Here is an 11964-nt window from a genome sequence, read left to right as displayed (position 1 = left end):
CAGGCTACTCGAGAGAAGCAGCTGCTGCAGGAGCTGGAGGAGTCCCGAGCAGGCGAACAGCGCTTGAGGGACTCTGTGCACGTGCTGGAGGCTGAGGTTTCYGAGCTGCGTGTGAAKYTCCAGAGCTGCGAGGGCAGAGCAGAGGCCTTGGCCACACAGTGTCAGCAGGCCAGTGGTGCCCACTGGGAAGCTCAGTCCCAGCTGGACAAACTGCTCTTGGTTCTCCACCACACGATCAGGGACAGCAGAGACTTGGCCACCTGGAGCTCAGGCAAGTGTGGGAGCCTGGGTTAGCAGTGTGCAGAGCAGGTGTGGGAGAGCAGGTGGAGYGAGGGGTTGGTTCCTGRTCATCCTGGTGTGACACGTTCACCCTTTCAGTTTAGGCTGACTCAGGCATTGGGAAGTCTTGGCAGCTTGACTTCCYTGCAGAGTCACAAGTCCATGTTTGTATGTGGAGAAATGATCAGTGTCAGAAGGSAAAAGGGCCCAAGTCCTGTCAAGCCACAGGGCCCRTGCAGTTGTCCTTGGGGCAGKGCTGACATCAGCATATTGTCAGCCTGTGACACACACTCTGCTGGAAGGTGAGCTTTAGGACAATGACAAGAACACTGCCACCTCCTCCTGGCTAGAAAAAGGCCTTGTATTTTGGAGACCCTTGTATTAAATCTTGAAACAGAATGTCTTCTTTTTACAGAAAAGGGTCATGTTGTGGGCCTAACTGATTCTCAGGCCAGGGATGTCCCCACAGAGCTCACAGTGGACAGAGTGGCAGCAGCTGTGCAAGACCTGCGGCAGCACCTGGAGCATTCCCAGAAAGATCTGGTAATGTGTGCCCAGTGCACCCACAAATCCTGTCCTGCTGCTGGACAAGCAGAGTGCCAAGGCCAGGGTGGGTGTCAGTCCTTGCTGGGGGCTTGGCTCATGGGCATGGGGAGGAAGGAGGATTATGATCACATCTACCAGTCTGTCCAGCTGCCCTCTCCCACCTGGGCTATTTCTGCTTTAGTGGTTGTAGCCCTTTGTCTCCTGCCAGCAGTGTCACTGACAGGTGATTCTGCTCCTCTTACCTCTTCCAGAATGATGCAAGGAAGAAGATACAGGCCTTGGAGCTGGAGCTGGGCATGGAGCAGGCTCAGAGGGACAGTCTAAGAGCCAGCAATCAGGAGCTGCAGAAACAGCTGGATGAAAGTCGGGAAGGTACAGCTTATGCTCTCCCACCCACTACCCCATTCTGTCTCTCCAGCAAGGATCTCTGGTTCCATGTAGAGGAAAAGTGCCCAGAGATGGCAGAGGGGACAAACAGCCTGCAGGAGATTTATCCATGCAAGTGCCTCTGAAAGCTTTTTCTCAAGAAAGTTGCCATGACTGGCAGTGCCATCTGGCTGTGCTATGGCATATCCCGGGCACAGGTGGTGCCTTTCAGGTGCCGTGACTGTGCTAAGGAGCTGTAGCTGGATGCCTCAGCTCTATTCCCCAAACTCCAGGCCCTGCCAGAGCCTCCAAGCTATTGGCCTCTCTGGAGCAGGGCTGCACAGGCATCCCTACTCCTATCTGTGTCTTTGATTGCTCACTCTGCACAAGCCCAAGAGCAAACACACTTTCCTATTCCTCTGAACCCTGCCCCTTTCATTCCTGCTTTTTTTGTCTGCCTGGAAGTTTCCTTCCTTTCTGTCCGCTTTGGAGGCCCTTGCGGGCTTAGGGCATGGCAAACACAGGCAGGCAGAGAAGACAATGCTGTTGTCTCTGCAGGATGCACATCAACTCACCTTTACTTTGCTTTTCCTTTTCTCCTTCCCTGGTTCAGCAATGTGGAGGGCAGAACACCAGAAGACCTGTCTAGAAATTGCCCTGAAGGAAGAGGCCATGGCACAAAAGGAAGAGGCTGTGTGTCTTCGTCAGGAGGTGGCATCTCTACAGATGAAATTGGAAAACCTGGAGAAGGAGAGGAAGGATGTGCTGGTGAGAATGGTAGAGGCCATAAAGGGCCATTTCTTAACTATGTTCGCATCTTGTGTTAATATTTCTAAGGAGCACCTTTTTGCAGTCTAACTTATGTAATTGCATTCTTCTGAATAAGGAGGAAAAGATGTTGTTCTCCTGTAAAACACAATTAGGGTTGAGGCTGCTGATATTCCTCCTTGCAGGTGTTTTGTGGCCTAGAAGCTGTAGTTCTCAATGTCCACACTTTTCCCTATGGACAAGGAAATGCATGGTTCGGGCAATTCCTCATGTCCCAACCTATGCCCCTATCTCTAAATATCTGGACCTGGAAGGAGGGGTGAGAAGACCAAGGTTGCTGTTAAAAGAAAGGTGCATGGCCTTGGCCATTTGATAGCAGCCAGTGGTGAGAAAGGAGAGAAAAGCAAAGTGCTGATCCAGATACGGACGTGTGGCTGCAAGGGGAGAACTCGTTCTGAGTGGCAGCAGAGAATGACAGATTGATCTGAGCATTGCTGCTACAGGAGAGGGCAGTGTGCTCTCAGGGATGGTGCCATGGAAACTCTGCACAGGAGAGGTCAAAAACCACTCCTGTCACCCCAAACCCAGGGAATGAAATGTTGGGGGTGTTTGCTCTTCCCTTTCTCCCTGATGGAGAGCACATCCTCATGGCACGGCCTAAATCCTGCTTAGCATGGACTTGAAATGCTGGCTGCAGTTCTGGCAGCTCCTCCCCAAAGGAGCACTCGAGTGGAACTGCAAGAGGTCAGGGAAGGGCAGAAAGGAAGCTGGGATGGGCTGAGTGAGCTGGGAAAGACACAGCATCAGGGGGAGCTCCAGCAAATGTCTGCAGCATCCCTGAGAGGCAGAGAGAGAGGGGCAGCTCGTGCCGGCTCCTGCRTCAGGAGTCCAGATGTGGTGGGAAAAGCAATCTGAGAGATGGAATGAATGACCCTTTTTCTCCCTGTTTTGCAGCATGAACGGGACAGGCTGCAGGCAGATAAAGAAAAACTAGAGTGTGAGATAAAACTTCTGGAGGAATCAGTCACAGCCTCTGAAACCCGAGCAAATACAGCAACAGACAAGAATCAGTCCCTTGAACAAGAACTCCAAACCTCACTGTCCATGTTAAAAATTAAAAATGAGGAAGTGCAAAACCAAGGAAAGAAAATAGAGATTCTTCAGAAAGAGGCAGCAGAGGTCAAAGCTGTGCAGGAGCATCTCACTCGTGTGACTGCCATCCTGTCAGAGAGGGAGGGAGAAATGAAGTTGTACCAAGAGCAGATGAGAATGCTGGAAAAGCAGAAAGAAATGCATAAAACTGCTCTCAATCAGGTTATTAAGGATATAACAGAGAAAGAACAGAAAACAGAATCCCAACAGGAACAGATACAGGAGCTGGAGAAGCAGCAAGAAAAGCAAAATATTGTTTTAAGCAAAATGAGCAAAGAGCTGGAAGAGAAGGACCAGGAGATCAGATCCCAGCAATTACTAATAGAGGAGCTGGAGAAGAAGTTAGAATTGCAGAACTCCACTGTCAGCAGGGTGAGCAAAGAGCTGGAGGAGAGACACCTAGAGATCAAATTCCAGGAGGAGAAAATAATGATTCTTGAACAGCATGGTACAGTACAAGTGAGAAATCTGCTTGTGGATCTTGATGACATGAAAGGAAACCTGAGGGAGAAAAGGTTGGAGCTTCTTTCTCTGACTCAGCAGATTCAAGAACTGGAAAAGGAGAGAGAAGAGGTGAAATCTCTAAAYGCTAGCCTTGAGCACCTGAGGGCCCTTCTTAAGGATAGAGAGAATGAGTGTGACACTCAAAGGGAAGAGTTAAGGCTCTTGCGGCAGCACAAGGAACAGCAAGACAGGCATCTGCAAGAGGTGCTTGGTAAAGTAGAAACCATGACACTTTCTTTATCTGAGAAAGATCAAGAGCTTGAGTCACAACGAAAGCAAATGCAGGAAGTTCAAGAAGACATGGGAATGCAGTTAAGGACTGTCTGTGATAAACTGGAGCAGACATTAGCCACCTTGAAAGAGAAAGACACACTCATGGACATTCAGAAGCAACAAACAAGGACCTATGAGGAAAAAACAGAAGAACAGATCAATGTCTTGCACAGAGACTTAGAAAACTCTAGGACAATACTGAGAGAAAAGGATTTAATGATTGAATCTCAGAAGGAACTGATTGAGACCTTCCAAAAACAAAAGCAAGACTCTGAACAGCAGAAACAAATTCTGCAGCATCTTCAAGTGGAACTAAAGGAAAAAGAGCAGGAAATTTTTTGCCTTAGAAAGCAATGTGAGGYATGCAAAGAAAAGGAGGAAAACCATGAAGCTGAGCAAAGAGATATCCAAGCAACAACACTGACTCTGAAAGAAAAAGAGGAAAARATCAGGGTTCTGGAGGAGACCATCACTAAGCTTCAACAGCAAAAGGARGAGACAGCGGTGCAGACTAAAGCCATACTGCAAAAACTAAAACATGCTCACTCTTCTCTTGAAGCTAGAGATCAAGAGATAGCATCTTTGCAAGAGCATGTCCAGAACCTTCGAGAGCAGAAGGAGGTGGCAGGCAAGCAGGCCAAATGTCTAGAGCAGGATCTGGACAAAGTGAGCCAGATGTTGCAGAAGAACCATTTGGAGTTTGTCAAGCAAACAGAGCAAATGAACACATTCCAGCTTCGTGAAGAAAGCATGAAAGTAGCACTAACATCATGCCAGAAGCAAGTGACTCTGCTTGAGGAAGTGGTGAGRAAGAAAGATGAAGACAATGACACTCTTAGGCAAAAACTCCAGCACCTGGAAGAAGAACTGAAGACTTTGCAGAATCTCCAGCTTAGGCTAACTGAGAAGAATGAAGAGGCCAGACATGACGGAAAGCAAGAGAAGCTCCTGAAAGAAATCTTCCCTGAGAGAGAAGGAGAGATCCGGGYTCAAAGTGAGCAAAAGCAAAAAAAGTTAGAAGAGGAAATAAGAGCTCTTCAGGAAGATCTCCAGCGTGTTCAGGAGACCCTGACAAAGAAGGATAAAGAAGTCAAGTACCAGACAGACAGAGTCAAGTATTTAGAGAAGACTCTGATAGAACGAGAGCATGAGCTTAGGAGGCAGAGTGAACTTCTAAAAGAATTAACATTGGCTTTGCGATGGAAAGATGAAGGGGAAACCCTAAAGAGACAAATCCAAAAACTCCAAAAATGGGAGGAAGAGGAAATAGAGAAGAGGAAAATTGTCCACGAGAGAGACCATGTCTTGCAAAGGCAAAAGGAAATCCAACAATTGGAAGCTGAGAGGGAAGCCAATGGGGAAGAATTAGAGCATGTGGCTGCTGCTTTGGAGCAGAGAGAAAGCAGAGAAAATGAATGGAGAGAGAAGGCTCAAGTCTTGAGTGCTGCCCTTAGTAAGAGTGAAATGGCCAATGGGAATCTGAAGAAAAATTTATCAATCCTGCAGAAGATGGTTTTAGACACAGACCGATTTCATCAGCAGGTAGGCACTGGGATTGATCTTCTGTTCACTCCAATGTGCCTGAAGGATTCCAGTGGTGTCTCCCATAAAGAGGTGGCAATCCATATCCCTCTGAGACCAGGCCTGCTTGGGCAAAGCAGCGTGGGCAGCAGCCAGCAGCCCTGTCTGTCTGCCTGGCTCTTACCAGAGACCATTGACAGCCAGATTGTTTCCTGGCACACGCGGTATGACTGACACAGCTCTGGAGCTTGCTGTTCAAATGAGCTCCAGGCCAGAAGCTGGGCATGGGGAACTGCTTCTCCCAAGCCCAGGCAAGGGAAGGCAATAGATGGGGTGTTGGAGTTGGTGTGCGAAGGAATGGAGCAGGTGAGCAGAGTGATGGACTAAACTGAGCAGACTTTTGGACCGAGGGCTGGACAGGGCACTTAGAGGATGCTTCAAGAGATGGCGATTTCTGAGGGACAGTTTTTCCAGCCACCTATTAAAACATCAGCCACCAACTATTAGAAGAATGGTTTTTTTGCCTGGTCAGGTCAAATGCTTAATTAATGTATTCAGGACATGTTTGTACTGGCATCCAGAAATCAYGGAGGCCAACTTGTGTGTATTTTTCCAGGATGAACTGATTTAGGTTCTGCTAGTGGAACAGATGCAATAGCCTGTGCTGCAGCCTTGCCAAGAATTCATCTGTATTCTAGTATTGTAATTCTTAGTATATTGTAATGTAAAAAGTGCTCCCAAGAAAACACTGTATTTATGCATTATACATTTACTTATGACTTGAGATACATTACTTTTAGCCTGATCAGGATGCTGACAAGTATTGTGATCTGTTGATGGGAAGTAGAGAAGTGAGAAGGGCAAGAAATGTGAAWAGAGCGGAAGATTTCAGTTACATCCATATAGGTCAGGTATGCAAGAGCATTCTGTCAGGTAATGCAGTTGCATCCACACAGATTGGCTTAGTGCTGATAACAAGACTACATTTATAGGTGCTTCAAGGAGCAGTTCATGAAGAAAAGYGTAAAGGGGGAAGTGACTCCTGACTAGGTTTAGAGCAGTGCATATGGTGTGATGGATAACATATTTTCAAAGAGCAGTTCTGTATGAGGATGTAACAGGTCAAGAGAATAGAGAACAAAACTGTAGTTTTATCACTGCAGAAATACGTGTTTCACTCACCCACATCTTGCACATAATTGGTTGTCTAACAACAGAGAGTRTAACTGTAGGTAAGAGAATTTACAGTGATGGTCAAAGAGGATGACCARAGATGGTAAAAAACTTACCAAATAGGAAGATGTAAATGTGGGAGTCTTCACAACTGACAGGAAATGTGAAGACGAGAGAGAGAGAGGTGGAGACGCTACAGAGCTTTGTAAAACCATGAAGTGGCTGGATAGGAAATTAATGCTTTCAGTCTCTCAAAACCACCTTAGGGAACACTGAACAAAACTAGCAGGAAGCAGATCCAAACCAAACTACTCAATTCTCCAAGGGGATTGGGAGGAGGGCCACTAGAGAGAGGGTGTGTTGTTTTGGCCTGTGGACAAGGGGAGGAGAAGGACCTTAGCACTGTCCATTCCTGTTGTGGTCACTCTCCCCGATGTATTGATTTTAACACCCTTCTAACCTTTATGTGGCACCTGCTCATGGAATCTCCTCTTTAAATGCCCAACAGGCTGTKGCTGAAGGGGAGCAGCTGTCATTGCTCTCAGAGAAGAGACTCATGTTGCAGAGCCTGGAATGTCTGCAGCGAGCAGTTGCAGGGCTGGAARATGAAAAGGTGGAGCTCAAGCTACAAAACACTGAACTCAGGAGGACTCTTGAGCAGGTAAAGCGGGCTTTCGCTGTCTGTACAAAGCCTCAGGCTCCTCTGGAACAKGACACATTTGCCCAGGCAGTGCTTTGGAGTCCTCTGCTTGTTTCCTTCCCTCTTCCTGTCCCTGCTGTGGGCACGCCCTTTTGTTTGTTCTSTCTGTTGCRGTGGGAGCCCATGGCTTTCACAAAGGCACCTTCACTCTGCTGCCTCCCTCRCTGTCCCCRTGTCCCCAGACACACACACTGGCCTCTCTCGCACAGCCCCCAGTGAGAGCTTTTTGTCCCCAGTGTTTGTTGTCTGCAGCAATTCAGGGTCGCTGAGCAGACRTGTCCTTGCCTTGATGTCAAGAGGTCCTTTTGCTCCATGTTTGCTGACAGGGTTCTGGGACCTTTTTTCTCCATCCAATGTGCAGGTGGAACGTGAACGGAAGAGACTGAAGAGATGTTTTAGAGGTCGGTTACTGCCAGATGCTTGTGGATTTTCTCTCTCTAAGTCTGAGCAGCACAAGTTGCCCACTTCTAGACAGGTGAGAACAACATTTTCTTTGGCGTGAAGAGGCTTTGGTCATACAGAGCAATGATGTGAAATCCCAGTGGCAGCAACCCCTCTACCAGAAACCTAATAGAAGTCCAACATCGCCCATGTCCATGACCAAACACTAAAAAGAAAAAATTTTTCTTCACAGGAGGARTCTCATGCTCACTGCAGTCAGCGCTTAGCTGAATTACACAACCAGGTGAGGAGAAGGAAAATTCTCATCAAAGGCTGCTGTGTCTRTACTTGTGGGCACAAGTGTGCCTGCTGCTACAGCCTCAGTTGTGTTTCACTGTCAGGGAGTACAGCCGCTATTGTCAGTCATGCACCTGCTGGCATCAACCAAACAACATCCTTTATCTTKGTCTTATCTCTAATTTACCTAAAGATCAGAGAAGGAGAGGGATGGGAAGAAATTCAGAGCACTGTAAGTCACCTGAAAATATCAGAATCATAGAATCATAAAATGCTTAAGGTTGGAAAAGCCCTCTGAGATCATGTAGTCCAACTATTAAGCCAGCATGGTCAATCCCAGCACTAAACCATGGCCCTAAGCGCAACAGCTTCATGTTTTCTGAGCACTTCCAGGGACAGTGATTCCACTACTTCCTTGGGTWGTCTGGGCCAGGATGTTATCCCTTGTTGCCTGTTTCCATTTTCCCTTGACTCTACTCACAGTGGAGYTTGCATCTTAGCAGAGATCCAGGRATCTGAGGCAATGTCAGAGGTGTTTGGACTTTGTTGCCCATGTTGTGCTCTGCTCCTGTGTGGAATGCTCTATAGTTTGGGAGAGGCAGAGTTTACTCCTGGCTGTCCAGGAGCACATGCAGAAGAATTYCCCAGCACCCTGGGGAAGCAGCAGCCCTCCTGCTGAGGCACAGCCTGTGGAGAAACGGGTCAGTGGCCCTAATGTGTGCTTTGGAAATCGGAGCTGGGTTCCTAAATCCTGTGGGAAGTCTGTCTCCTAGACCTGTGCTGGCTGAGGGTTGTACGTGGGAAGGGTTTGGCAGCCATGAACTGGACTTGTTGATCATCTGAGCTCTGTTCATGGGCAGTGTGGGAGCCTGTTCCTTTCCCCTTCCCCAAGGGCACAGTGCTGGTGAGGGCTGCACTTGGAGGCTGTGTGTGCCCCGACAGCCGGTACCGTGGGGCTGCGGATGCTCCTGCTGGCGTGGGCTTGTCTGAGCTGGGCCTTGTCCCTTCTTCAGGTGTCCCTGCTGCAGTCACAGCTGGCCCGAGACCGACGGGACCGGCAGAGCTACATTGAGAGCTGTTCGAGGACCAGCCAGGAGCTGTCWGACCTTCATCAGGAGCTGTCCTGCTCCTTTGCAGCTGTGCTCAAGGAGCCCAAAGCTGCTGTTCTGGAAGAAGAGACTCGGAAGCTGGATCAGTCTCTGAGCCTTAACTCAGCACTGGCATCCCTGGACCATCAGTCTCTGGAGAGACAACCCGAGCATCCAAGAGCYAGACCTACCAGAAGCAATGACGACCTGAGGTAACAGCACCTCTGATCTCCATTTGAGTGGAACAATTCCTGCAAAGAACTCATGGATGTGAGAAATGGGATCAACTCCTCAGGACAGGGCTTCTCCCTGCCTTTCACATCTGTTCTTCTTACATTCAGCTGGTGTTGTCAAACCTCACCTTATGTTGATTAGGATCTATGAAGCATTATTTCATGAAGCAGATGATATCTGGGGACAAAATGTGAATGTGTGAGAACAAAGACATAGGTAAGGAGAGACAAGGAGGTATGGAGAAGGAAGCCCTAACAAGAAGTTAATCCCTGAACACTCTCATTGTGGGTGACATCTATCCAAGGGCATGTACTCAAAATAAAAGGACACAATGATTCTGCTACAACCAAGTAACAGTATTTGTGCTGTTTGCATTTGCAAGCATCTCCTTGGGACATTTAAATTTTTTTTAAGTAAAATTTTATTCAGAAGAAAATTGTACTCATTTTTCACTGGCCCAGTGAGGCTATTGCAAACCCTTACACAATATCCCTTCTTGAGGCAGAGATGTTCACTGCAGCAAGTAATGGGTTGAAGTGTTATCAAACAAAGGGGTGGAGAGTGCACAGCAGGGATTGAAGTTTGGTGAGAAATGGGGCATCCCTTCTCTTCTCCCTTTTCTTCCTTTTTCCCCTCCAAAGCAGTGTGGCTTTGCCCCAASAGCMAGCCCAAGGGCCAGCTCRSCTGCTYTCCACAGGCTGTCAGTGCCCMCCTCCAGCCCTGCCACAGCGCGAGGCCATGGACACCATGGGGAAYGAGTCCYGGCAGGGASAGCTGCTCTCCAGCAGCCTCAGRATCTCCTCTCTCCTGTGCTGCCCACAGTGATGGGGATGCAGCCCAAAACACYGGTGCTTTCTGGGCTGGTGCAGGAAGAGGTGTCCTCTGACTCTTATCCCCACCTGTCAGCCCAGCAATTCTGTTATCTATAGGGTCTGTAGGGTCTCTGAGGAGTTGGCCAGGCTCAAACACAGCTGAAGGAAGCCTGGACCCCTCTTACAGCTGCTTTCCTGCCCTAAATCCTGTTTAATAGTTCCCCAAGGATGTGACAGATTACAGGAAGAGCAGAGCAGGGTGTSGCTGGGGGGATGTCTCAYCTCTCACCACCAASTCCAGRGCCTTGCTGACAGCAGACCATTCTCTCAAAGTGTTCATGGCATAGCACTGTATGACAGCTGTACAGGCGACAGCTGTAGCRGCCRCTGTYACCTTCCTGCACGTGGGAGAGGTTGTAGTCACCTTGTTCCCTTGAGARCAGCTGGGCTYGGTCCTGGCCCTCCAGGTACAGGGAACAGCCAGTGCTGGGCTGTGTGSTGGTGCAGCGGAACATCATGTCAGCTCCCACCGTCACCTTGTGYCCAGGCAGGACAGAGAGGATGGGTCTGGGGAGACAGAGCTCTGTGTGGACAGGAGAGGGAATGAGAAGGGCTACAGGGCTTTGACACGGTGCCAGGAGCACCAGGGTCTCTGTGAAGCCATCAACTGGCTCAGGCAGAGGAGAAGATGGTGCCCACCTCTGCAAGCCAGAGAAAAAGCGCTGCCCATCATGTGGATATGGAAGCCATGTGGATATGGATATCCATGTGGATATGGAAGTAGCTGCGTACATCCTGGTGTGCCCCTGGGGTGTGTGACCCCACGAGAAGGGAAAACAAGGGAAAACAGCACATCTCTCACCTGCATCCCCAGGGCTATGGTCTAATGGTCCTGTGCCTGTATCCATATCTCCACAGCCCACCATGCATGTCTTCCTGCTCCTCTGCAGCTGCTGTTTCTGACATAAAAAGCCTCATTTCCTATGTGTGGAGTGGGGAATGGAAACTGCCATTGGGGCAAGAAGAGGAGCCAGGGCTGCAGTCCAGGCATGGGGGAACAGAGCACTGGGCAGCAGCAGCTCCGGACAGTGGGTGGGGTCTCCTTGCAGTGCCATTACGGCCCTCAAGCAGCTGAAGGCATTGAGTGGGTCTGGGGAGTGTCACCGGGGTGTCACTGGGAGTGTTGGGGGGGACACGGGGCATGGCTGGAGCATTCTGAGGGTCAGAGAGGGCTGTTGGTAACGTGGGGGGCTCAAGGGGTGATGAGGAGAGCTGAAGGGTGACTGTGGACTGTGGCACTCAGGGCTCGCAGGGAGGGAGTTTCAGAAGCTGCCAGATGTGTTGGTTTTGACTGGGAGAGGGGGAATTTTCTCCCCTGAAGCTGGTCCAGTGCTGTGTTTGGGATTCAGAGAACAATGCTGGTAACATCATGAGTTGGAGCTCAGTTGAGCTCAAAGTCAAGGACTTTTCACTGTGCCATGCTCTGCCAGCGAGCACGAGCACGGCCAGGAGAGCTGATCTCAACTGGCCAGAGAGATATTCTGGACCACAGAACCTCCTGTCCAGTATAGRAACTTGGAAGGGGCTGGCCAGGTGTGGAGGACAGATTCTTACAAGAAAACGGACACATTCTGCACCAGCCACAACGAGAGAGGCCTGCTGACACATAGGCCAGGTAATGAGGATAAGCAAAGGAAGAAAGAATTTTATATCAAGATAGGGAGGAAGAAATTTGAGCGATAAGGGCCCCGAGAAGCTTTTTGTTTAACTATTTGTTGCCAACTTGACGTAAATAATGCTAGCCAACAACAGAAGTACTTTTCTTGCATGAAAACTGTGAACAGTGCATGTAACAAATCATACATGTAGT

General features: G+C 49.0%; 1 protein-coding gene across 1 annotated transcript; it reads left to right on the top strand.

Moving 5' to 3' along the window:
• Window positions 1-3: 3 nt before the first annotated feature.
• LOC130587509 (centrosome-associated protein CEP250-like) lies at window positions 4-9954 on the top strand (the record flags this gene model as incomplete). The annotated part of the gene is made up of 9 exons (XM_057388491.1): window positions 4-271; window positions 695-822; window positions 1077-1197; window positions 1805-1959; window positions 2914-5430; window positions 7091-7243; window positions 7644-7757; window positions 7917-7967; window positions 8974-9954. Coding segments are annotated over 9 exons (3798 nt in total), but the record flags the coding sequence as incomplete, so codon positions are not given.
• Window positions 9955-11964: the final 2010 nt, after the last annotated feature.

This window comes from Malurus melanocephalus, unplaced genomic scaffold (assembly GCF_030028575.1).
Source record: "Malurus melanocephalus ecotype Western Australia unplaced genomic scaffold, MMel_1.1 scaffold_2011, whole genome shotgun sequence".
In the NCBI taxonomy this organism is placed as follows: Eukaryota; Metazoa; Chordata; class Aves; order Passeriformes; family Maluridae; genus Malurus; species Malurus melanocephalus.
The sequence above is the reverse complement of the archived record's forward strand: the minus strand, read 5'-3'. Positions and strand labels throughout refer to the sequence as shown.